Source organism: Sus scrofa, chromosome 6 (assembly GCF_000003025.6).
Source record: "Sus scrofa isolate TJ Tabasco breed Duroc chromosome 6, Sscrofa11.1, whole genome shotgun sequence".
Taxonomy (NCBI): domain Eukaryota; kingdom Metazoa; phylum Chordata; class Mammalia; order Artiodactyla; family Suidae; genus Sus; species Sus scrofa.
In genome coordinates, this window is record NC_010448.4 from 138,633,963 (window position 1) to 138,660,358 (window position 26,396).

General features: G+C 40.7%; 1 protein-coding gene across 6 annotated transcripts in view; it reads right to left on the reverse strand.

Moving 5' to 3' along the window:
* The window catches only part of LOC102164667 (serine/threonine-protein kinase TNNI3K), a 279,425-nt gene continuing 253,836 nt past the window's right edge, over positions 808-26,396 (reverse strand). For 2 of the 6 annotated variants that reach the window (XM_021096471.1, XM_021096470.1), the window contains 2 exons: positions 4,943-5,022; positions 808-1,339 (listed from right to left, as the gene is read on the reverse strand). In XM_021096471.1, the coding sequence (XP_020952130.1) occupies positions 1,263-1,339; positions 4,943-5,022 (157 nt within the window). In that variant the 3' untranslated portion in view covers positions 808-1,262. The other 4 variants (XM_021096473.1, XM_021096474.1, XM_021096472.1 and 1 more) reach the window with 4 other exon arrangements.

Sequence of the window (26,396 nt, forward strand, 5' to 3'; positions counted from 1 at the left end):
AGCAGTTTTGCCTAAACGCTGCCAGTCAGGGTCAGGCACTATATTCCTTTCATTCCTCTTCAGGCCCCTAATCTCAGGATTGAAGGCAGGGTGCTCAACCTGGGGCAATTTTGTCCCCCAGAGCACCTTTAGAAATGTCTGGGGACATTTTTGATGTTGTGACTTAAGGAGCTGTTATTGGTATCTGCAAGGCAGAAGCCCCCAGGAAGTTATTAAAAATCTCAGAGTGCACACAGGACAGCCCCCACAAAGAATGATTCACTCCAAACTCTCCTCAGTGCTGAGATCCAGAAACCTTGATTTAGAGGATGCCCAATCTTCCTTTACTAATGTTATTTCTCTTACCAAGGTTTAAAGCAGTCATTATGACACTGAATTTTTATGGTTTCCTTCCTGGTTTTTTTTTTCCCCCCTGTTAGATTTTCAATGGCAAAACTATTTTGTCTGGTGGAAGTATTCTTGTCTTCTTGGCTGGGACGAGCGTGGAGGGCAGATTTCTCATTTTCTTCAGCTATCTTCCCACTGCACTGTGCCAGCTCCTGGTATGATGGGCAGGCTTGCCTTCCTGAGTCAGTTTCATAACAGTGCTGATGGCATTTGTGACACCTTGGCGCTGGCAGCAGCAAGTTACTTGAGTAGAGCACAGAGCACTCGGTACAATGCAGAGAAGGGGGCAAATAATTAAGTGCTATATTTTTGCAAGCTTCTTGATCTGAAGGTCATTACTTATTTTTTTACCAATATGTCTGAAAGAGAAAAGTATACTCAGTTGAAGTCTGGTTGGAATGAAATACACTTTGGAATCAATTTTGTGTGCCACCAAAGAATCTTTAATTATAGAACTGGACACTAGAAGTAACATAACATAATGAGATAAGAAAATGAACAATATTCTAAGAAATCAAACGCATGGCTCTCAAACACAAGTGTATATAATTCAGTCTAGGAAAACCTAATAATGGTTAAGTCTCCACCACAGGCTGAGGCCCCACCTCCAAGCAACGACAATACATTTATTTTTTCATTTACCAAATTAAAAACAATTCTTCAAATGCATGCTGTTTTGGTTCTTTTGCAATTCATTCCTTAGCCACAAATCCAAAGCCCAACTTGTGATAAGGAATTAAATAGGACCAGTATGAACAAGCCAATTTAAGGAGACCTTCGAGGGTAAAATATTATAATTGGAAGCAAGCCTGCCATGGCTGGAATTGTTGCTGTCAGTTTGGGGGAAGCTCTCCTTAGGTAAATGTGGAATGCTGTCAGCTGCTGTCCTCAAAGCTGCCACTATTCCGGCAAGAATGAAAATACATCGGGCTCATGGGATCAGACACGTAGCCTGCATCAGGAAAGAAGTTCAGCTGTTACTTACTGGCTTTTCAGCCCACCTCCCCATTTTTCTTAACGAGCCTCACCCAGTACAATGCACAGCTGCCACGCGGCTTCTTCTGACTCATGTGAACTGCATGCAATTGTAAAACAAAAGCAAAATTTAAAATGAAAACAGAACGCTGAGACCAGAGGAACATCAATGATGGGTGCTGTCTGATTTGAACCCAAGCTGGCCCGCTGACATTCTGAGTGTGGAGTGAAGAAGCGCACAGTTCAGGGAGGTGGCCCATCATGATGGTTAAAAGCACAGGCCTCATGTCAGGCAAATCTGGGTTTACATCCTGGCTCCACTACGTACTAGTTCTGTGACTTGTGTTAAGCTTTCTGAGGCTCAGTGTCTAGACTTGTAAATGGGAGAAACAATATTACTGAGTCAAAAGCTTAGTAATGCACAATGAGCAGTGTCTGACACACAGTGAGTGTGGAACAGATGATGGCTAAAAAGGGAAGGTGGAGATGGTAGAGAGAAAAGGAAGAGGATTCTCTACAGCACGTTGACTCTGGATGTTTTATTCTTCTCTCTGAGAGTCCTTTTAATTATTATTTTTTGGCTGATCCTGAGGCATACGGAAGTTCCTGGGCCCGGGATTGAACCCTCATCATAGCAGTAACCACACCAGAGTCTTAACCTGCTGAGCCATCAGGGAACTCCCCCTGAGAGTCCAATTCTTAAGTGTACATCAATACTTAGGTCTGGATATTACTGACATTTGATGCTCATTGAAGCAATAGCCCTGAGAATGTCCAGAGAATTGAACTGGTGCCTCAGGATCTGGCCGCTGTCCTAGAGAACTCGGGACAAGTGCAGGGAAGCAGTTACCTTCCCACTCCGAGTAAGGAAGCCATCCATTGCTTCTGTAAAAATGGGCACATTTGTCAATAGCTATCGCTACGTTTGCTCCTCTTTGATAGCTGAGTTTTCAGAACCAACTCAGCCCTCCGCATTTTCATCAAGACATCTGCAATATGCAGCCTGATGGGCATATTTATTTTCATAAGAAGGATCTCTGTCAGAATCTCTTAGGCAGCACATAAACTCTACTGTGAGGAAGTGCCCCTGCTGCAATGCTGCTGCCACGGCCTCTCCTCCTGCCTCTGGTGGGGGCAGCCCTGGTCCACATGAAGTTGTGGTGGGGGGAGGAGGAGGTGAGAGGAAGCAGGGTACGCTTGACTGAATCCTGATTCAGGGTGGACACAAATGAAATCTACATCTTAGAGCAAATAAATATATTTCCTTTTGTCCAGCCTGAAACTGCAACTTCATCCCAGGCACAGATAGATGCTTTCATAAGCGTGTGGTCCTTTCACGGCTATAATTAACATTCTCAGGTATCACATGTGGGTTGACTGGCCTGCGATGCTCCATGCCTCTCTCTCCATAGGACTTCAGTGGACATCTGATTGTGAGGGTACACCCTTGTGGGGTGGGTGGGCTCTCCTTCGGGGATGGGTAGCAAAATCTGTGGGGCAGGAGTGCTGACACCTGTTATTGATACCATTATCACCAGAGTTGAAGGACAGACTTTGAGCAGCCACCCAGCTTAAGAGGGACCACAATCAAATTTCACCACAGACTTTAAGACTGAACCATGTCTGCGTGTTTTGTTATTAAGGGTGAAAGGTCTCAAGCACAGCTTTGTACTTCATTTTATCTTCGTTCTCTAGCCCCGCTCTTTGGCAGTGGGGGTGGGGGTGGGGCGAAGGGGTGGTAAAGAAACAGTTCATAAAGTTGCTGTTATACCACAACTGGTTTAGGAAGTGGAGGGCAATAAAAGGGTTCTTTCTTGTCCGATGAGATGTTCCAAATGGGAGGTACTGAATATATCTTATTGGCCTATTGGGCTTTCACTCCATTCAAGTATCCTAATGTTTTCTTCTATCCCGTAGGTATATGCATAGGAAAACATGACTTTTGTATTACTGCATCACTTTGGTCTTACTTCTCCATCTTGAGGAATTCTGTTCAATATCTTATCCTTTGAGAAACAGATTGTTAAGTTAAAGAAATTCTTCATCTTGAAACTTCACCATGAAAGGAAAGACTTCTGGTCAAAGCACACATTTCAAAGGGTGCCCTATATTTTTTGGTTGTGCAGTCACGTCTGTAAAGGTTTGCAAAATGATATTATATCCATAAAAAATGTGATGATGTGACACAGTGCACATTTTCCCCTGTTACTGGACTGGCCAATTATGTTGTAAAGCTGATGATAAAAAGCACTATGCGACATTCTAGACATGTGCTGGGAGTCAGAAGTACAAAGTTTCCTTTCTTTAATGTTCTCAAGTCATTTGTCATTATCTGCAGAACAATTTTCCCCCCTTCGTTTTTTAAAGGCTTCCTTCGGTAATGACACTGTAGATGAAGGGCATTGGTGAGGATTCCAAAGCTATAGGGTCTATGGCTATTCCTATAACAGAACCGGGAACACCTCATTCCATTTATTCTTCCTCAAACCCTGTTCTTAAAATAAATCTGATCTCTTTAATTGATATACTTTTTTTTTCAGTCCTCCATATTGTTAAAGGAAGTCCCCACGAATGAACAAGCACATGCTGAAATTCTAATTAAATACAGAACTCTCTGTATTAAAGATAGGGCTTAGAGGTTGGAAAAAGGACATCACAGGCCTGGCACATTAACATGGCAGCTAATGACAAGGAGGCCAGCCCATCCTATGGCATCCAGGGGTGAGCATAGACTGTTAACCGTCTCTAAGAGCTTTATAAATTCTTTCTAAAACAGTCCCTTGCAAAACAGATCCCATCAATGATACCCTCCCCTCCTCTCCAGTTTTTTGAAAGAACAGCTGGGGTTGCACTTTACTCTCATGTGCTTGCCAAAGAGGAAACACTCCCCAAGGGTATGATGTAATTGGGGAAACTCATCTCTTGTTTACCCTGCCTCCCTTCCCGATGTGGGGCAGAGAGGCAGTGGGCTCAAGAAGGTAGCAACAGGGTGTCTGGAATGGCATGAGATTCAGGAGATTATTTTCAGAAAAGAGCGGCATTTTTTCCAAGTGCACACACACTCTTACACTTGTGCATACACTTACACACTTATGCACACATTATTAAATGCAGAGACAAATGTAGACTTATACAAGGCTTACAAAGGCAAAGTTTGCACTTTTACAATATAATATTTCTAAAGCATCCGCCATTTCTAGTTATTACAAAATAGAATCTTTTCTCCTTCATGATCAAATAGGTATCACGGGAGTTCCCATTGTGGCACAGTGGAAATGAATCCGATGAGGAACCATGAAGTTGTGGGTTTGATCCCTGTCCTCGCTCAGTGGGTTAACGATCTGGCATTGCAGTGATCTGTGGTGTAGGTCGAAGACGAGGCTCAGATCTGGGGTTGCTATGGCTGTGGTGTAGGCCAGCAGCTATAGCTCCGATTAGACCCCTAGCCTGGGGACCTCCATATGCTGCAGGTGTGGCCCTAAAAAAAAAAAAAAAAAAAAAAAAAAAAAAAAAAAGAAAGCCAAATAGGTATCACATTCCTAGGGATGGTTTCCTTAGTCTGAAAAATCTGTGTGCTTACCATATTTGTCAATGGGTGAGAATGGAAGACTTCTCTTCATATCCTCCAAAGACAGGCCTTGAGAGGGACATTGTCCAGCACTGGAAAATTCCACGAGACACTATGAAAACCATGGTGATAGTTTGCTAATAACATTTTTATAAAACAGAATTTATTCACTCAACATTGATACCCAGAAAAGTGGCAGAGTGATACAAAGGTGTTTTATCTTACTATTGACTTGTGGAGGAAAAGTTCAGATCTATTGTGAGTCCTGGCTCTTCCAGGTCAGCTACAGTTCCTAACTGTGTAACCTTGGACATGGCACCCTTTTTGAGCCTCAGTTTATTGATCAAAAAAATGGGAAAAGTACATAAATAATTTGCAATTTTTAAAATATTTTAATTTTTTCCATTATAGTTGATTTACAGGGTTTTGTCAATTTCTACTGTACAGCAAAGTGACCCAGTCACACACACACACTCACTTATATATATATATTCTTTTTCTTACATTATCCTCCATCACAAGTGACTAGATATAGTTCCCTGTGCTATACAGCAGGATGTCATTGCTTATCCACTCCAAATGCAATAGTTTGTATCTATTAACCCCAAACTCCCAGTCCATCCCACTCCTTAATTTGTTTTGATGATTAAATAAAGCAAAAGAGAACTGAATATAAAACCTAGGTTAATATCCTTGTAAGCCTTACTTAAAAGGGACTAAAAATCAGAATATTATTTTTTAGTAATAATCGATGTAAATGAAACACATTCTGAGAGGTATTATTATTATTATAATGGTAATTATAAGAGATAATGATAATAATATTTATTGCATGATTCCTATGTATTAAGCATTTATATAGTCTATTTCGTTTATTTAATTTTTATCATATTATTACCAAATTATTTCTCTTATTTTATAGATTAGAAACTGAAGCTGGGGCAGTTATAAGTAGCTCTTGCACAGGGTTGGTTAATGGCTCATTTAGGATTCAAATTCAAGTCTTTCATATCTAAAGCCTGTACCCTTGCCCACTATTCAAATGGGAATTTCTGTGTGATCCCTGGCCTTCATTAATCCTTTCCTTTGCCAAACTTCTACTTTTCTACCATTTTGCTTAATGGAATCACCTCGTTTTTACCTCTTCAGACTCAAAACCCTCACCCTAATATCTAATCACATCCACCAGTTAGTTATATATCTGTAATTCCTTTTGTAATCTCTCTCATCCATACTTTGGCATCTTCAAAGAAGCTACCCTTGTTGCCCCAGAACTACCCTTACTGTGTCCATAGCAGAACTCTTAACTCCCTGGTCCCAAGCCAGTTCTCTCCAGGTCATTACTGGCACCACATCACTCAGTTCTTGGAGTTATCCTTGATATCTTTGTTTTTCTCACCTCTCTCATCTAATACAAATACTTTTAACTTTGTTCCAAAATGTAACACTAATCTATCCAGTGCTCCTCCTTCAAGGTCTTGGCCATAGAGTGTCTTTCATGTCTGGACTCTGCAAATTTGCCTCCCATTGATTTTCTTGCTTTCACTTCTGTCCCCTTATAACCCATTCTCCATATATTACCCAGAGTGATCTTTACAAAATACAAAACAGAACAATCCATTCCTTTACTTAAAAACATACTTAAAATTTTCCAATGGCTTCCCAGCTCATTTAGAATAAAGCACAAATACTTTACCTCATGTGCAAGGCCCCGGCCCTGCCTACGTCTCCAACCTCAACTCATATCCCTCTTCCTATTTTTTTTTTGCTAAGCACTTCTTTTTGGCATTCTTTCTGTCTTTTGAACTTTCCAAACTCTTTCCCAATCCAGAGCTTTTTGTTGTTGTTAACTCTGTTTGAAATGCTTTTCTTAATGAACCCAAATCCCAGTTTACTGAACCCCTCTCCTTGTCATCCCCATGACCAGCTCTGCTGTCATTCAAGCCTCAGTTGAATGTCACCCGCTCTGAGTGACCTTACCTGACCACCATTCTCTTGCCTATGGTCACTCTCTGTCACATTACCTATTTCTTTCTTTCAGAACTATAAAAAAATATCCTGTTTATTCATCCATTTATTTTCATATTCTTTCAAACAATGAAATTGGAAGCTTTATCTATTGTATCTCCCTTATTCCCTGCTATATACTCAACACTCAGCACATAGGAGCTCAATAATTAATTTTATATGATCTAATTAACAGATTCCCTAAATGATGTCCTTCTCTTCAGTCATTCAACTCTTCCCTCAACAAGGTCTTTCTGTGACAAGATCTTACCGGGCACTTCCCCTGTGACCTATGGCAGTTTCGAACCACTCCAACCCTTCTGCAATCTAACCTTCTTTGCATTCGGTGCGTATGTGTATTCTACAACTCCTCAATCCGCTTTTTTCCCCCTGAATTTTCCCTTCTCTAGGTAATACCCCACTAAACAGAATGCTCCTGCAGGTCAGAGATCCTGTCTGACAACTTTGGGTCTCCTGTGGGGCTTAGCTGGTACTTTGTAAATAGTTAAAATAATAAAAGTGTGTTAAATTTATCACAAAATGTTCATTTGTTAAAGTTAGATTTTTCTAAACATGCACATGAATTCACATTGATTAATTCACTTGCCTTAAAAGTGACTTCATGTTTTGCCTCACTTTCTTAAGCTATAAAGTGAAGATGTTGTTTCTTAGAGGAAAGCAATGATAAAAAAGAAGAAAAAAAGTATTGGCTTAAAGTGTGATTTCAAGTACTGGACATGGTGTGATCTCAATCAGCATTAAATGCACACTCAGTCCTGGGCAATATAATATCACTCAAAATATTTTTTCAAAATAAAAATTACCCTACTAATTCCTGTAGCCTCTTTAGCACTCTAACTCCTTTTTAAAATGTGCCATAACCAGTAGTCTTGGCAACAAGAAGATAATAGGGAATAAATATTTTATCATCCAAAAGGCTATCAGTTTTCCTAAGAATAAAAGTCCATCTCTGAGCTGTCTTATTTATTCAGTTGCAGAATGCAATTCATGCCAGGGGACTTAACCTTCCTGCCCAAGAGATACCACATAGGCTGTCTCTGGCCACTCTTCTAGGGTGACAGACAGATGGACACTAAGCACACCCTAGTCAAACAAAGCAGAAGAAACCAGACCCCGATCAGAGGAACTTGTTGTTCTCAACCCATGTGTATCCAGACTTCAGCAGGAGTTTCACAGAAGCCCAGAGTTTGAGAGACACATCAGGACCTCTGTTTGCAGAAGTCATGGTTAGTGAAAACAGGCATTTCCAGGATGCAGCTGCCCCATGAACTCAATGAAAGTAAATGTGAACTAATGACAGGTAAGGAAAGCATTCAGTTTTGCAGTGTTTCATATTATTGGTCACCTAGGTAGCTTCTTTTATGCTAAAAGGATGATATATATTATATATAGGCATGTATATGAATGATATGCAATAAATGGCAATTTTATGTATATTTTTATGGGGATGGAATGAAATTTTCTCTTTTAAAATAGAACATTATAGTCTTAGGTTAGTTCTTGTATACTACAACATTATATTGATATATCTTATTTTAATGCTAAAAAGTTTCAGTCATTTTAGGCTAAAGAAGTTCATATTAGCTTGTGATGTATATGTAAAGATAAGCATAATTATTAGCCATTTTCTCTTAAAAGGTGCACTAAGGGATGAATAATTTATCCAGAATGAAGAGCAGAACCAAAATTTAGAAATTATGTTTTGCTTCTTAAGCCATGCTTTATGGGTATAGAGTACCTAGATGACTGGCTGCTAATGAGGCCAGTTTACACCCAAATCTAAAACATGCAATTCATATTTTTGTGTGTGTATGCAATTCAGACTATGGTTTGTCAGCACAAAATAGCCTGTTTGCAAATAGTCACTCATGCAAAGACAACAAGGGCATTCAAAACTAAAATATGAGACTATGTTGGATTGAAATGAATGCAGAGATAATGATGCTCACGACAAGGACATTAAGCAAAAATATCATCCAATGAGAATTAAATCAATACACATGTAATACAGAGGAACTGTGAAGAATAGGGAAAGTACTAGCAGATAAAATACACCCAACATAGTTTCAGTTCTTCCAAGTAGGAGTTAGGTAGTGTGTACACATTAAACTGGTGGGTTAAAGAACATTCCAGGCAAAACTCCAGAAAGGAATATTAAAACAAAATTTTCTGTATACTTAAAAAAAGTTCTGCTAACCACTAGCATGGCTTCAGTAAGACAAAAGAAGTAGTGCCAGACTGACTTTATTTCTTTTTGTAAAGATAAATTTGAAGGGGAACTCCATAGGTTAGAACATAACAGCCAGATTCCTGCAGATAATGGGCAGAGTTTCTACTGAATGCTTTGTTAGTAACGAGGGGTCATCTGTGCCAGATGACAAATGGTTAGACTGGGCTGCTGCCGGCTGAATATTCAGGACCAATGCAGGCCTCAGGTAGGTTGACATTCCCCTCAGTTTTAAGTTGAGCCTTAGACATTGGGGATTGTTGAAACAAAATACTGTATTTCCTAAAATTAGAATTGCCCCAAAATGGATGGAGTTGTTCCAAAAGGCGGTATTTGTCCCATCTGCTGGATGTAATCAAGCTGTGGCTGGAGCATCTTGTGGTGCTGGGGGCTACAGAGGGAGCCAGGTGTCCACTTAGAGGTCCCATGACATGATGTTCTGGGTCCCTATATTTCTTACATTCTATGATTCTTTCGAAGGTATCTGTGAACCATGTAGACTTTGTGAAACTAGCTTTGATGTGTTGGAAAGGCAAAGTGAGATTACACAGTTCCCACTTAGGCAGGAGATTTTTATCTTCCTTATCCACCCTGTCTGACATTTGGTCAGGGCTGAAAGCCTGATTCCCACACACATGCCACAGCATCCCTGGCTACACATTATGCTCCTACTAAAGCTGGTGTTTGCAGCTTTTTGTCTAGATACATTTCATTTGATATAGTAACTGAACCATGCTATTTGCCTGAAGGAACCATCTTCCTTTAGCGTTTTTTTTTTTTTTTTTTTTTTTTTTTTTTTTTTCCCTAAGGAAGAACCACACTGCCATCTAAGATGAAGCAAAGGCAAGTGTGGAGAAATCACTTTCAATAAACCCATCATTAAGTATTTGAATGACAGGTTGTATAAGGTTGGGATTGGAACATTCAGAGCTGCTTCACAAAAGCTTTTATATCAGATAAATTGGTAGAATACTCATGTTGCAATGCCTGAGGGGTGGGGGAAAAAAACCCTGAAACATTCTCTCATCTCTTAATCCAGAAACATATATTGTTAAGGGAGGCCCAAGAGGAAATAAGGAAAATTCTGTGTCTGCAGAGACTCCAGGGAATTTTGGTGCCATTTTGCCCAAGTGCCAGGCGCAGACAGTGCCACGGTGAGTGCAAGTGGCCTCATTCAAAGTCTCAAAAGCAGCCAGTATTGTGGCTTCCAAACTACAGCCTGCCAAATGCTTTTGGTACTAAAGCAGTGAATCATGGTTTTGGCTGTGGTGTTTCATGAATTCTCAGAATACTTGCTAGTGCCATAATTGCTTCTGACTGAAGTACATTCCAAAGAAGATTTCAGATGGGCATATAGTCCACAACAAACCATTTTTTTTGGCCTCGCCTGCAACATTTGGAAGTTCCTGAGCCATGGGGCAAACCCAGCCACAGCAGTGACCCGAGCTGCTGCAGTAACATTGCCAGATCCTCAACCTGCTGTCCCTCAAGGGAATGCCCACAAGAAACCATTTTTATTATGTTCTTCAAGTGTGACTTTTGCAGAGCTAGGGATTTTGACTTAGTGAATTATAGCAAACGTATATAGTCTACGTGGCTTGGAAGCAAGAGTGAAATGAAAACAACCAAATGAAAATAAAATGACCTAGAACATTAAGTTCTATCATCATGATATAATAATAATTTCTTATATTTGAAAAGGGCTTTATAGCTCTTACATACTTTTCTTGATTAGCTTAAAGATTTTTTACAAAACCTCCTGAGGTGTCTGAGAAGGTATTAATGCTATGCAGGTGGAAGTCAGGTTCAGAAAGTCTGAATAACCTGCATAAACTCACAGAGCTATCAAGAGGCAGAACCAGAACCTGAACAAAGGTCGTTAGACTTCCAGTCCATGTTCTTCTAAAATACACTTCATTTAACAGCAGCACATGTCAAAATGTTGGAGTGTTACCATTAGGGGAGCTCACTGAATTAGTCATGAGTAACAGAGTTTTGGACCTGTTGCATGATGATCAATAAATTCTTCATGTTCCATCCATGTTGCTGCAAATGGCATTATTTCATTCTTTTTTATGGCTGAGTAGTATTCCATTGTGTATATATACCACATCTTCCTAATCCAGTCATCTGTTAATGGACATTTCCACAATGTCTTGACTATTGTGAATAGAGCTGCAATGAACATGTGGGTGCATGTGTCTTTTTTAAGGAAAGTTTTGTCCAGATATATGCCCAAGAGTGGGATTGTGGGGTCATATGGTAGTTCTATGTATAGATTTCTAAGGAACCTCCATACTTTTCTCCATACTGGTTGTACCAGCTTACATTCCCACCAACAGTGCAGGAGGGTGTTGGGGGAAATAACAATAAAAAATAAATTAAAAACAAACAAATAAATAAATTCTTCATGGAGAAATATTTCTCACTACTATAGGAAAGCCAGAACCAGCTTTCTTTTGTCAGAACTTTTCCTTATCTAGCAATGGTCTTCCTGTTCCTGAGCAGTGATGTCAAAACATGAGACACACACTGAACTTTCTAAATGAGATGTTTATGATTGCCCCCAAATGCTCAGAGCGTGTGCAAGTTTTCCTAAGCTGCATGCACGGGGATTCATCTTCCTAAACTGCCCAAAGTTGAACAGAAAACGATTAGGTTACTAGTGTGATTAAAGACTTCAGGCAACATTTTCTTCCATTCAAGTTGGTCCAATTAGTTTTTGTGCAGCTAAAAATGCCCTCGGGCTACCTGTAACCTGGAAGATTTAGCCATTTGGACTCTGCATAAAATAACATCATCCGAGGCCTCACAGCTTTGCAAATATGCTTTGTGCTTTGTTGGACCTGTTCGCCGTCTGTCCTAACAACGTTACCTATGTAAGAATATTAGCACAGAAATCAAAGCCACATGCACCCTCATCCCCTTCCTCAAGAGGAATATATCTAAGTTAGAAGTCATTTCTTTCACTCAAAAGGAAGCACATACAGGTAATATTTAACCAGAATTTCAGTTCTTTGACACTAATCTAAGGGACTAATATGAAGAAAAGGTGAAGAAACAGCCTGCTGAGATCCCTAATAAAGGTGTTTACACAAAGAAAATAAATGCCTTCCCATAGAAAAGGCTACTAGAGTCATCTGGCTGTTCCTTTTGGCATTTAGCTGAAAACAAATAGATCTATTTAAAACAGATCTGTCAGAAGGGATAAATGCCTTTCTACACTTTGCAATGTCTTTCTAGGCAGCATACCTTTTCTCTGGCCTAAGAGAAAGACAACATTTCTATTAGAAATGGAATCACCTTTGGCCTAACTTTGAAATAGTCCAGACTCTTATGAATAAGCCTTTGCTAATTTATCAGATAAATTCAACATATTTATTTATTCATGATTTCATCCTGGCTGTTTTCAAAACATTATTTTGTCTTTGTCAATATTCCCTACTTGATCATATCCTAAATTAAAACAAATTTTATTGCACCCATTACAGCAAATGGGCAATGGCCAGAGTATTTAATGGGGCTAGAGGTCGGTGCAAAGTGTCTCTTTCAGGAAAATCAAACCCATCAGCTTTCTTTCAATGGCAAGTGTTCCCAGGCTATAAAAGGACTGAAAGGCTTGGCAATGGGTCATAGCTCTGCTTGAGCCATTAGGCAAATATCCAAGGTCTCAGCTCCCCCATTTTTAAAGGAAAAAGCAATTAAGCAAAGAATTATGAATAAGGAAAAATGCAGGAAGAACTAAAAATATGGATTAATGCCTTGATGGCTCATAAATTATTAACGAATAGTAATTAATGAACCCCAAACACTACCACCTCTCAATTTACCTCTGCTTTAAGCAGGTACAAATGAGTCAATTGTACAATCCAGCAGGACTGGACTTTGCATGCCAAACTAAAACCGAGGAACATCCTTTAAGGATAAGAATCTTTCTTATCCCTCACTGTCTGTACTTACCATTATTCAACAAAGGGAAAGCTTGTTAAATTTTAGAACTGTGAGATCTTGGTAGCATGGCAGTCATAAAGCCCACTCCTCATTCCTCCCACCTCCCAGTTTACTGAGAAGGAAATTGAAGGCTTATAAAGTGAAATAACACATCCAAGTTCATACACTAAAATTATACTGAGGTCAGGAATATAAGCTGGAGTTCAAAATGTCAGGTCTTTGTTGTTGGTTTTTATTCTTATTTTTAAATGAAAAGGGAAACTGAAATATGTTGCCTACTTGCTAAGTGCCAGGAACTTAACTAGATGCCTTACAAACCTTGTTTATTACCTTTGCTCCACCTAACAGCCCATTTTATGTGTGAGGAAACTAGGGCTCAGAGAGTCTAAACCGTGTCCAGGATCACACAGCTGTAATTCAAACCTAGGACAGGCAGCATTCAAATCTCCTGCTTTCCCCACTTAACCTTGTTGGCTCTAGAAGTGTCTCCCAATTGTTTACCTGTAACATTGTCTCTTTCTTTGTCTGTCTCCGTGGCTGTTTATTGAGCCCAATGCCAGGTGCTGTGCTAGGTGCTGGGATGCAGATAGGCGTGTGATGGGCACAGGCTCCACCCTCTGGGGTAAACAGAAATGTAGATGTGTACAGGTACGCTTTGCCTTCATGTCTGGAAACATGGTACATATTCTAAAGGGTCCCCTCCTATGTGGAGGAAATGACTGGAGGCACAAGTAAGGGTTTCCAAGGGGTGGGGACTTTTGGGGACAGGGCTGGGTAAGAGCATGTGCAAAGACCTAGGAAATTAAAAGGCCAAAGTGAATATGCGTGTGTGTGTAGTTTTTTCCTTTTAGGGTTGCACCTGTGGCATATGAAGTTCCCAGACTAGAGGTCAAATCAGAGCTACAGCTGCCGACCTACACCACAGCTCACAGCAACGCCAGATCCTTAAGCCACTGAGTGAGGCCAGGGATCAAACCTGCCTCCTCATGGATACTGGTTGGGTTTGTAACCTGCTAAGCCACAATGGGACTCCTAAATACATACATATATTTTAACTTTTCATTTTGAAGCAAACTCAAAATAAAGAAAGGCTGCAATATTGGTCTTTTTTCCCCCTGAACCACTTGAGCAAATTGCCAATCTGATGTTCATAATCTCCCCAAAACATTAGTGTATTCCTAAAACAGAGAGATTTTTCTCCTACATAACCACAACATAACCACTTTATTCCACCACCTATCCTCAGACTCCATTCAAGTTTTGTCATTTATCTTAATAATGTTCTTTATAGCAAAAGGATCTAATTCAGAATAACATGCTGCCTTTGGTTATGCTTCTCTAATCTCCTTCAACCTGGAACAGTTCTTAGTCTCTCCTTGAATTTCATGACCTTGACATTTTTGAAGATGAAAAGCCAGTTATTCTGCAGAATATCCTTCAATTTGGCTTTATTTGAGCTTTACTTACAATAAAATTAAAATTAAACATCTTTGGTGGGAAGTATCACAGAAATGATGCTATATTCTTTTCATTGTGTCTCAATACATTTATCTCATTATTGTATTGTTAATTTTGATTATTTGATCAAGGTAGAGTCTAACAGAGCTCACCACTACAAAATTATTCTCTTCCTCTTTGTAATTAATAACTGTTTTGGGGGAGAGATCCCATATCTCATCTAAATTTCATTATCTTTATTTCTTCATATCTGTGTGGGCTTAAAGTTACTATTTCATTCAATGAATTATAATGTTATGGTTATTATTTATTTTGATGCTCAAGTTATCTCATAGTTGGCAAGCAGTCCCTTTGATATATACCTCTCTTTCTTTGAGTACTTCTTTACTTTTTGGTACAAGATATTCCAGGCATATTTTGTATATTCCCTGTTCCCGACTTGAAATCTCCCACTTCTCCAAAGTATCCTGTTTCTTTTTAGTGGAGATTAGTATTTAGAAACCAAGATCCAGGTGCTTGGTGTGCTGCTAAGCCCTCTCACTGAGCAGACAAAGATAGAGAATATACATATATATACACAACTATAAATGCATTTAGACTTCTCCCTCCAGCCCTAAATAGGAAATTCATACCTGTATTGCCAATTCAAATCATCACAGGGCCTATCCTGTTTTCTCTCTTTCCATATATATGTGCGTGTGTGTGTGTGTGTGTACATGCCCTTCTCTGACCAGTCAAAAACCTGATTCCCATTATCCTTAGTATATTTGCTTAATTTGATCAACACCCCTGAATGTACAAACCTCTGGCTGCTGTTGCACCGCCACCCCTCAGTGCACACGGACGCCCTTCTTTACCCCACTCGGGTCCCAATATTCCATCCCCACTGTTGTCCCCACAAAGACGCCCTCCTTACCATCTTGGGTTCTGACCCCCTGCCCTGGGATATTCCCCACCTGTGTGCCCCAAGTGGGTGCCCTCCTCACCCTGCTTGGATTCCAATCACTGGCACAGGACTGCCTGCCTACACCTATACCCTCACTGCTCTCATGCCCCAACCTCTCACCACCAGGCACCTTCCTATGCAGATGCCCTTCTCAATTTGCATGGAACCCCAGAGGCCACAACTTCCCTACATGGTGCTGACACTCCGTGTGTAGGGCCATTGCTTCAGTGCCTCTCTCACCAACGCCCTTCCTCCTAGGCTTGGACCTCAACCTCTCATGCCAGGCTGCTCTCCCATGTGGACATCGTCCTCACCATACCTGGGTTCCAGCACCTTGGCTGGACAGCCCAACTCCTAAGGAATCCCTTTGTCCTTCCCCTCTGACTTCTAACCTTATACCAGGCAGCTGCCACTCACCACTCTCACCACCACTCGCACCAGTCTCTTGCCATACGTGGATTCAGACATCCTGCTCTACATCCTTGGCACGTTTGACCTTGCCCAGCCCTCTAATGGCTTTTGGTACTCAACATTCATGAAGAGAAGGGAAGAGGGAGAAGAGGAGTAACAAGGATGAATGTTAAAAAATATGAATCAGATGATGTGATGTCTCTGCTCCAAATCCCTCAGTGACTGCCCCACACCAGCAGAACACCATCCCCAAGCCCTGTCCTTGCTGAAGAAGCCTTCGTGGTCTGGCCTCTGCCCACCTGGGACTTCATCCTGTACCTCTCTCTCCCTGCTCCCTGTCCTCCGTCCACCACAGAGGCCTTCTAGTCCTCTTCTTTGTTCATGTCTTAGAACTCTGCACTTGCTTTTTAGCTCTGCTACATGCTGTTCCCCATGGTCTTCCTTGTATTTGCCACTCTCACCACCACATCTAAACTAGCTGTCTAGTCATTCTTGATGCCATCAGCTTGTTGTAATTGTGCACTTATCACCATCCCTGTTTTCTTGTATGTCTATTCATTGTCACCTATACAGGTGGGTACAGAACTCTGCCCATTTGCCTTATTTGGGAAGCACCTTCTCACGTTTCTATATACGCCCATAGTTTCCTGCGTCTCTCTGTCCTTAAAGGAGGGGGCAGAGCTAATCCTCCTTCCCACACACGGTGAGTGTCCCTCAATTGTTGAGGAATAAGAGTGGTTGGATAAATACTCTAGCTTCCTTGATCCTCCCTGAGAAAATTCCAAAGCATGTCCTATACCCTCATTGGTTACATGACTCTATTAAGCCTCAACTGCACACAGCAGTAACTTATTCGTTAACATGCCCCTTATTTACTTTCCTTCTTCTCCTTTCTTTCACTGTGCTTCTTCAGATCATGTCCAAAAACATTCAGATCCTTGTTTCATGGTCTGTTTTTGGAGGAAACAAACTAAGATGGTCTGCCTCACCTGACTAGAATGTAAGTTGCATTAGGGCAGGGACTTGTCTGTTCTTAAGTACTATTGTGTCTCAGTTTCCAGTGCCTTAAACTAACTGTCATGTAATAGACACCCAATAAATAAGTACAAAATGAATAAATAAATGAATAAATAAGCGATGACTCTTTCCTTGCAACGTCACTCATTTTTAACTTTGCTTACTTCTGATTCATGGGTCAACCTCCTTCCTTCCATTTCTTTAGCCACCACTCAAAGATGAGCTGTATTCCCCTGACGGCTCATGCATGACAGCAGTGACCTTTGCAGAAGGCTTCTTGTTCCTATTCCCTGCCCAACCACTTCCACCTTCCCCATCATTGCTAGAAAAATCTAAGAATGATTCTCGTCATGGAGTCATGGCAGTCCTCATCCATTCAGTGGTCCCGAGCACTCTCCTACAGATAGGAAAGTGGAATGGAGGGCAGCAGGAGCCTCTGCTCACAAAAGAGGTGTATTTTCCTCTTTTGTGATAGAGCTGCTGACCATGTGGAAAGGAGAAAAGATCCACAAAGGTTTCAGTGTTGTCTCAGCCATTTGCTCTGATCACTGGCACAGAATTTGTCTGGTTGCAAGCTCAGCTGACCCCCAACTGGACTGTGGATGGACCCTGCCTAGGAGTCTCTGTATCCCCTGGAGTCTCACACAACACCTGGCATTGACGAGTTGAGGTTAATGTGTTCTTGAAGACTGACCTTATAATTTTCCATGAGGAGATGGGTTTCCAAAGCCTGCAGTTTCAGAGCTATGTGACTTGGGAAATTGGATTATTTCTTTATGTTTCTAGAGCAAGGGTCAGAAAATTTTTCCTGTGAAAGGCCAGATACTAAATATTTTAGGCTTTGCAGACCACATAGTTTCTGTTGCACCTATTCAACAAATGCTGCTATTGTAGCATAAAAGCAGACATGGACAGTATGCAAACAAGAAGTAGGACTGTGCTTCACTAAAACTTTACAAAAATAGGCAGGGAGTTGGATCTGGCCTGTGGGCCATAGTTTATTAACTTCTGCTTTAGAGCAATAGATAAACCTAAACATGTTGCTTTCCTAATCTGCTTTCCACCTTTGGGCCAAACAACACAATCTCAGTGAAAGTAGGAACTCCACTTGTCTTTCATTTAATAGTTCCCTTGGAAGAGGAATAATAAAGACTAAAATACATGAGCTAATGGCAAAACAGAAAAAATACATAGTTTATTTTACATTTATTCAGTGTTTCCTGTATATCGGGCTTGTGCAAATTATATTCTCACTTAACCCTCATTGCAACCCTATGAATAAGGGGATTTTATTTTCATCCTACAGCTGAGACATCTGAGGCTTAGGGCAACTAACTGGCCCAAGGTCACATAGCTTATAAATGGTCGAACTTGAATTTGACCTCTAGTCCATCTGAGCCCAAGCTTTTAATCACTGCTTTATAATAATGGCCACTGTGTGGGTACGTAAATAAAAATCAGAAAACCAATTTTATTGATGGAAGATGAAAGCAGCAACTACATAGATGCCTACAGAGCAGTACACATTCTTTTCCCCTTCTGGATGGAGGAATGTTCAAAGGCCATCTTCGTTGATTTTACATCTCTAGGCTCCCTTGTATGAAGTCAAATCCCTGCAAGAAATTCCATGTTCCTTTGTTCTTTATGACAGGCCAGTCTGAATGGGAAGATTTTAAAACTCCCTAAACTCTTTGAACATGCAGAACATTGATCTTCACAAACCACTTGAAACACCCTAAGGAGGTTACAAAATTACAAGCAATTTTTTTTTGTTTTGTTTTGTTTTAAGTGAATGTATACCAAACCTCTGGGACCTTTTGCCTCATCACACAACACTAAAGCTTTCCTCTCCGCCTCTGTGTATTCTCTACTGTCAGACCCTGAATAACAAAGCAGTATTATGCTGCTAGGGTGCCTTGTTCTCATTGAAAAGCTCTTCTCCTGCCAGTAATGTGGGGGCTCTTACCCTACTCTGGTGTGAGGATGTGTCTTTGAATCCTAGGGCAGCCACAGGTTTGACATTTCCTGCTGGGCCGACCACTGCTCTTGCCTTTGGTGTTGGCAGGAACATGACTGTGGATTCTGTAAGAAGTGCTCTGTGGCCTTCCGCACAGCTAGATCTGCATGGCCATCCTTATATTGGTGTTTATTAAGCCTTGATATGTGGCACCAGACTGCATGCTCCTTCAGAACAGGAGCCAGGCTTTGTTATTTATCTCTGTTGCCCTGGCATCTGGGGTCTGGCACAGAGTATGCTTTTGACACCTATTGAAAAAAAGAATTTGGTGGAACTAAACTCCTGGTCATTTCTGCAGGTTCATTTCTCAGGCTCAGCTCTGTGCAAGGTGGCCAGGTGGTCAGAAGCATAAAGTCTGAGTCGAACAGAGTCAGGTTTCCGGTCCCAGCATCTCCCCTTCCTGGCTGTGGCTCTTGAGCAAGTGACTTAGCCTTCCTGTGCCTTATTTTCCTTCTGAGCACTGGAGGATAGTAATGGTAGCTATCATAGGGGGTCTTTGTGTGGACTACAGGATGACATACACATAAAGTAGGCAGAAGAATCCCTGACCCATATCGTCCTCATCCTTATTACCACTTATGCCTAGAGCAGTATTTCCTTCTCCTCTTCCACTGGATAATGTTACTCAGCTTTCAGTCCTGGGCATTCTCCTCTCCAACACCTGGTTGGATGCCCTCTTTGGGATGTTCTTTATTAAATCATTCATCATTGCTTTTTAAACTTGTCTGCCTCCCCTAGTACCCAGGCCAGGGTCTGTGCCAAATAAAGTATTTATTAAATAATTGTATGAATGGACAGTAGATTTAAAAGAGCAAATTAATTGCAGCCACTATGGAAAACAACATGAAGATTCCTTAAAAAAACTATAAATAGAGTTGCCATATGATTCAGCAATCCCACTCTTGTGCATATATGGAAAAGATTAAAACTCTAATTCAAAAAGATACATGCACCCCAAGGTTCACTGCAGCACTATTCACAATAGTCAAGACATGGAAGTAGCCTAAGTGTTCACTGACAGAGGAATGGATAAAGATGTGGTGTGTATTTACGTATATACATATATAATGGAATATTATGTAGCCATCAAAAGAATGAAATATGCCATTTGCAGCAACATGGACCTAGAAATTATCATGTTAAGTGAAGTCAGACAGAGAAAGACAAATATCATACATTATCATTTATATGTGGAATCTAAAAAAGTCAAACAAAGACAAATATCATATACTATCATTTATATGTGGAATCTGAAAAAACTGATACAAATGAACTTACTTACAAGACAGAAACAGACCCATAGACTTTGAAAAGAAATTTATGGTCACCAAAGGAGAAAGGAGGGGAGGGAAGGATTAACTAGGGGTATGAGATTAACAGATATGAGCTATTGTATAAAATAGATAAACAAGGATTTACTGTATAGCACAGGTTAACTATATTTAATGCCTTGTAATAACTTGTAATGCGAAAGATCCTGTACACACACACTGTACAGGATGACTCTGCTGTATACCTGAAATTAATACAATATTATAAATCAACTCTAGCTTAATAAAAAAAATTAAAAATAGCAAATTAATTGGCCACTGTTCCTCTCAGTGCCATAAAATACCTCAGGTCAGGTGATCCTTTAAGAAGCAACTTAATGCGATTCCTTCTCTGTTCAATCCCTGCATTGACAGGCCTCTCTATTCAGCAAATCCCAGATCCTCCCAGTGGCCTACATCTGCTTTATGACCTGGCCCTGGTTACTTCTCTACTTTGTCTGCTATTATTCTTCCCTATGATTATTTTGCTCCTTTTGGCTTCCTGGCTGTTTCTTGAATTCACAGACATGATCCTGCCTCAAGGGATTTGTATCTGCTGTTCCTACCATCTGGAATGCTCTTCCCCTAGAGGCCAGTGGCTTTCTTGTTCACTCTATTCACAGCTTTGCTCAAATGTTAGCTCTTCGGGGAGGCCTTCCCTGACCATCCTATTTAAAATTGCAAACCACATCTCTTTCTCTCTCTATCCTTTAACCCTGCTTTAACATACTACATTATTTACTTTTTTTTTTTTTTTTTTTTTTTTTTTGCTTTTTAGGCTTGCACTTGGGACATATGGAAGTTCCTGGGCTAGGGGTTGAATCAGAGCTACAGCTGCCGGCCTACACCACAGCTCATGGCAACACCGGATCCTTAACCCACTGAACGAGGCTAGGGATGGAACCTGCATCCTCATGGATACTGGTTGGATTTGTTTCTGCTGCGCCACAATGGGAACTCCTGCAATGATGGATCCTTAACTCATTGAGGGAGGCCAAGGGTCAAACCCGCATCCTCATAGATACTAGTTGGCTTTGTTACCACTGAGCCATAACAGGAACTCTCCTACATCACTTACTTTGAAAACTGTGTCTGTCGCTTCTCTCCCCCACTAGAATAAAAGCTCTATGAGAGCAGCAAACAAGATTCATGTTTGTTTCATGTGCTGTAGTGTCCACAAAGCCTAGAAATCTAGGCCCTGGATAAATATTTGCTAAATGAAAGCCTAAGTTGAAGAATGCTCACAGCCCTTGGAACTGAGACAAATGGAAAATCTTTTATGAAATTCTTCTTGAAAAAAAAAATGCATGAGGTCCTTTGTTAATGCATTTTCTTATACAATTTTTGGAACGGTTGTATGGAGGCCCTGTAGGGATTTACTAGTTGACTCTAGCCTGTCTCTGGCCACAGCCAGTGTGACCAAGCAGCAGCCCTGGGGTCCAAGTAGTGTGGGGTGCAGAGGGCCTGCACCTCACTATTGGAAGGGCCAAACCCCTTCTACACCAGGCAGGCCCATAGAGGTAACCCCTCTACTGGTTTCCATAACCTGCTGAATGGGGCAGAGACCAGGCAGTTGACATACCTAACAGGTTCTTTTGAATGTTTCCAAGCAGTTTTTTTTTTTTTTTTTTTTTTTTTTTTTCCTTTTCATTTTTGGCCTCCCTGTGGCATATGGTGTTTCTGAGCTAGGAATCATATCTGAGCCTCAGTCATGACCTATGCAGTTGCAGCAACACCAGATCGGATCCTTAACCTACTGCACCCGTTGTGGCTCAACAGTAATGAACTGATTAGTATCCATGAGGACTGGGGTGTGATCCCTGGCCTGGCTCAGTGGGTTGAGGATCTGTTGTTGCTGTGAGCTGTGGTGTGGCTTGCATATGTGTGGATCCTGCGTTAGGCATTTGACCCCTGGTTTGACCCTGGCCTGGAAACTTCCATATGCCACAGGTGCAGCCATAAAAAGCAAAAAACAAAAACAAAGAAAAACTCCCTGTGTCCCAGTGCTCCAGAGACACCACTGATCCCATTGTGCTATAGCAGGAACTCCCCAAACACTATTAATGCCAAGTACCACATGGTTACTGTGTGTTTTAAAGACTTTTCACGTAGAAGAATTCACCGAAGTCTTTGTGGATGCCGCAGTGAAAATTACTTGACTGTGTTTGCGGCTGCCACGATTGGGCTATTGCCAAATGCCAAAGTTTTGCATAGAAACTTCTCTAGTGAAAGCAAGAACTCCACATTCACCCTGCCTTTGGGACTGTGGCCTGGGAGAATGGGCTTGTTCTCTTGGACACATAACTGAGACAATGTAGCAAAACAGGAATATCATACTCACAATTCTCTGATGCAAAGCCATTAAGTTTCATAGAAGGATCACTTAGGATAATGTCTATAAAAGCATTTTTTAAAGTCATAAGTGCTAGAACATCTATTTCACACACATATATATATTTAATTTCTCATTTCATATTCCCAGCAACCATGTGGGATGGGTATTACTATTATTGTTATTATTTCAAGAAACTGAAGGGCAGAAAGGGCAGGTAATTTGCCAGAGGTGAGTGACCTGGCCAGTAACAGGGAGGAGAAGGATCACAACACACACCGTGGCTCCTTGTTTTTCTGCCCTGCAGCATTGCTGAATTAGAGAAAGCCTTGTGATCTGCTGGAGTGAAGTGAACACATAGGGTCTATCCTCTCATTAGCAATTTGGATTTTTCAGTATCTAGTGGATGACTGGGCTTGGTGTTAGAATATCGGGCTTCTGGTCATGAACCTATTGATGCTTTGGATCATGCAGTGCTGGGTTTTATATGTTCACAGTCTAATCTTGAATTCCTTCTATAGGCAAAATTTTCACTAAAGTCAGGGGCTAGGGTAAAAAAGACAACAGACAACCCGAAGAACCCCATCAATTTTAATCCAGATTTGAATCACTCAATATTCCAATCAGAAAATGAATAATGTCATTCTGGGATTACTTCCTTAGAGAGTCCTCAACCCACCCCCATACTTGTATACTTTAGGGAGTTAGAAAAACAATTGCTTCCATTTTAGGACTATATGGGGAAAAGACAGAGTTCCTCTTTTTCATGCTATTTTTAAAATATATAATATCCTCAGGAATAAGTTTTCTACACTGTGTTGAAAGAATTAGTCATGCAACTCCCACTGCAAATATTCCCCAAGCACCACTCTGGAAGCACCTCTTGGTCTACCTTTTAATATGAGACACCAAGCTAAAAGGAAACCTCGTCCATCTGGGGAATGGGTAATCCGAGCCTCCATGGGTTCCCATAGGAACTCCAGGAACATGCTCCCTTTATTTATATGCATTTGCAGCTGCTGCCTCCTTTGGAGTCCGGCTCTTAGCAAGTGCAAACAGCAGCTCCAAGTTCAGCACTGCCTTAAATGTCTTTCTTTGAAGCCCTTGAGTCCACAGCCTTCTATTTGTGTCTGGCCCTGATTCGTCATGGGCCTGAATACTTCACCTGCTACGTTAAGTTTACAGTAGTGCCTGAACCAGATTTTTTAAAAAGAACAGTCTCTGGCCAGTGAATCTCTGCATGAGACAGCTGGAAAAGTGAGAAGGTTAGTAACTGAGACAGATAGTAATTACCCCCTACCATCTATCTTTAGAAGGATATTGAAATATCTCCTTCACCTGGCCTTTTTGCTCTACCTGGATCCCAGATGCTTGTTTAGAAGATGAACAACAGTGGGAAGTAGACCCATGGTCACTCTGGGATTTGGCATGGTTATGCTTCATAGTAGAAATGGCATTATGAACAGAGTAGCACAGATTTTAAAGACATTTTTATTTATTCTCAGAGATCAAAACACTTACTATTTATTAAGTAAAAAACAGCTAGAAACATTCATTGACCTACTTATTCATTCATATAATCACTGATTAGACCTCGTACCCTCTTATCATCAGCCCATTCACCAACTCTGTAAGACAAGGACTAGGTCCATTTTGCTGATCACTGTATCCCCTGTGCCTGGAATATAGTGGGTCCTTACCAATTATTTGTTAAACTAAGGAAGGGAGAAAGAAAAGAAATGAAAAAGGCTCCACGGAAATGAAACAGTAGCATTTAATAGGGAATATACATATATATATATATAATATATATATATACACACACACACATATACACATATGTATATATACACCCACGAACACATATATATGCATGTTTATATTCAGGTAGGAATTTGTTGTATGAGAATATATATTTCATACAATAGCTAACATTTATTGAGCAGTAACTCTGTGCCAGACACTATTTTAAGGGACTTGCATAGATTGTTTCACTTAATCGTCACAGTAATCATGAAATAAGTACTATTATTTTCATCATTTTATAGATGAGGAAGCAAATAGAAAGAGGTTAATTATAACTGGCTTGGCCAATATCATATTTGGAAATGTCATTGCTGGAATGTGAACCTGGCCAGTCTGCCTGGGAGAGTTTACTCTTAATCACTACTATATACAACCTCGAAAAATATCACCATTTCATCTCTGCAAACCCCCACGGTGATGGAGAGAGGACATTTGCTAAAAAATGCTTTGAAACTAAGGCTGAGCTGTTGTCCAAAGGAGAAATAGCTGTGAGAACACTGTCCAGTGAGCTCACCTAGGGCACAGAGAAAGTGGAACTGTGCCTTCACTGGCAGGACCCTGACACAGCCATGGGACTGCTGGGGCCTCTTCAGGCTTCTCTTCACCTCTGCTCCCATGTCACCAACTGAGCAGATTAGAGCCCCAAGCAAACACCCCAGGATGAAATAACTGTAGGTGCAACTTCCAGGACCAGTGTAGTGAGGGGCTTCCCTGCCTTCTGTTAGGCTGATTTCAGGTTCCCCACCCAGCTATTCAGACATGTTTCAGAAGGACTCCTATCTTTGTCACCCTGAAGTGGACCAGACCCAAATACCTCTTACCATGTTCAGGGGCTCCTTTCCTCTCTTTGGCTATCATTGTATTAAAGACGGAGGCCGAACAAGGAGCTTGTTGCTTTTTCAAAGTTGTCAGGCATCAGTTTTGGTGTCAGGGACAGAAGGGAGAGAGAAGTTGAAGGAGATGAGTGGAGGCTGAGAAAGAGGAAGGGAGGAAGTGATGGGGTTGGGCAGGGAGCATGAGTGGAGAGCAAGGCCTTGGAGAGGAAGGTGAGAGCTTTAGAAAGGAGGGGCACTGTTTCTTTATCTGAAGGTAAAGAGAAGAAGAACTTGAGAGGTTTGGAGGGACTAAGGAAGAAAGTTTGTGGCAACCATGAGAGATGGTCTCAGATTTTCAAGAAAAGTAGGGGGTAAATTCTGTGAGTATATTTAATGAAAAAGAATTGTTCTAATTGTTATAATCAAAGCACAGATAACAAGCATTTAACAACAGAATAGTAACTTATAAATGTTAACATTCGGTTTATCTCAGCCATAATATACCCTCATCACAGATACCTATCCTCACTTGAAAAAAAATTTCATGAATAAAATCAAATTTCCTTTTAAAGATACATTCTGTGGGATTGTTTTGTAAAACCACTTACTTTATGGAGAGAGTCTCAGAAGTTTTCTTTCCTATTATTCTAGCTTCCCTATTATTTTAGTTTAGAAAAATCAATTTAAGGACTTTTAAAAATTGTACTTTTAAGGTAAGGTAATTTGTTTTAAATTGAAGACTAAATACTCCCTCAAGGATGTGTATTTGTAAATGGGATTTTAAGAGTGCATTCTTTATTTATGGAAGAGAAATTACATAAAAGCAAAATGTGAGACCAAAAACCAATACAACAATTTTGAGCTTAAAAACAGGTATTATTTTGAACACCATTCATGATGGATTATAAGGCCTCTATCACTGACTGTGTGTTCCCCAGATAGGCTGCAGGGAAAACCGAGAAGCCATAAACTTACTAACGATTGGTAGTATCAATTAAAACCCTCGAGCAGCATGCGAGGTACGCTGCCTTGCTATGAAGGAGTTGACAGGGAGAGTGGACAATCAGAGGTCCTCTGGAAATAAGAATGGCATATCAGAGGAGAGCAAGATTCTACAGCTGCACTTTGGATACACTGGTCCTATAAGG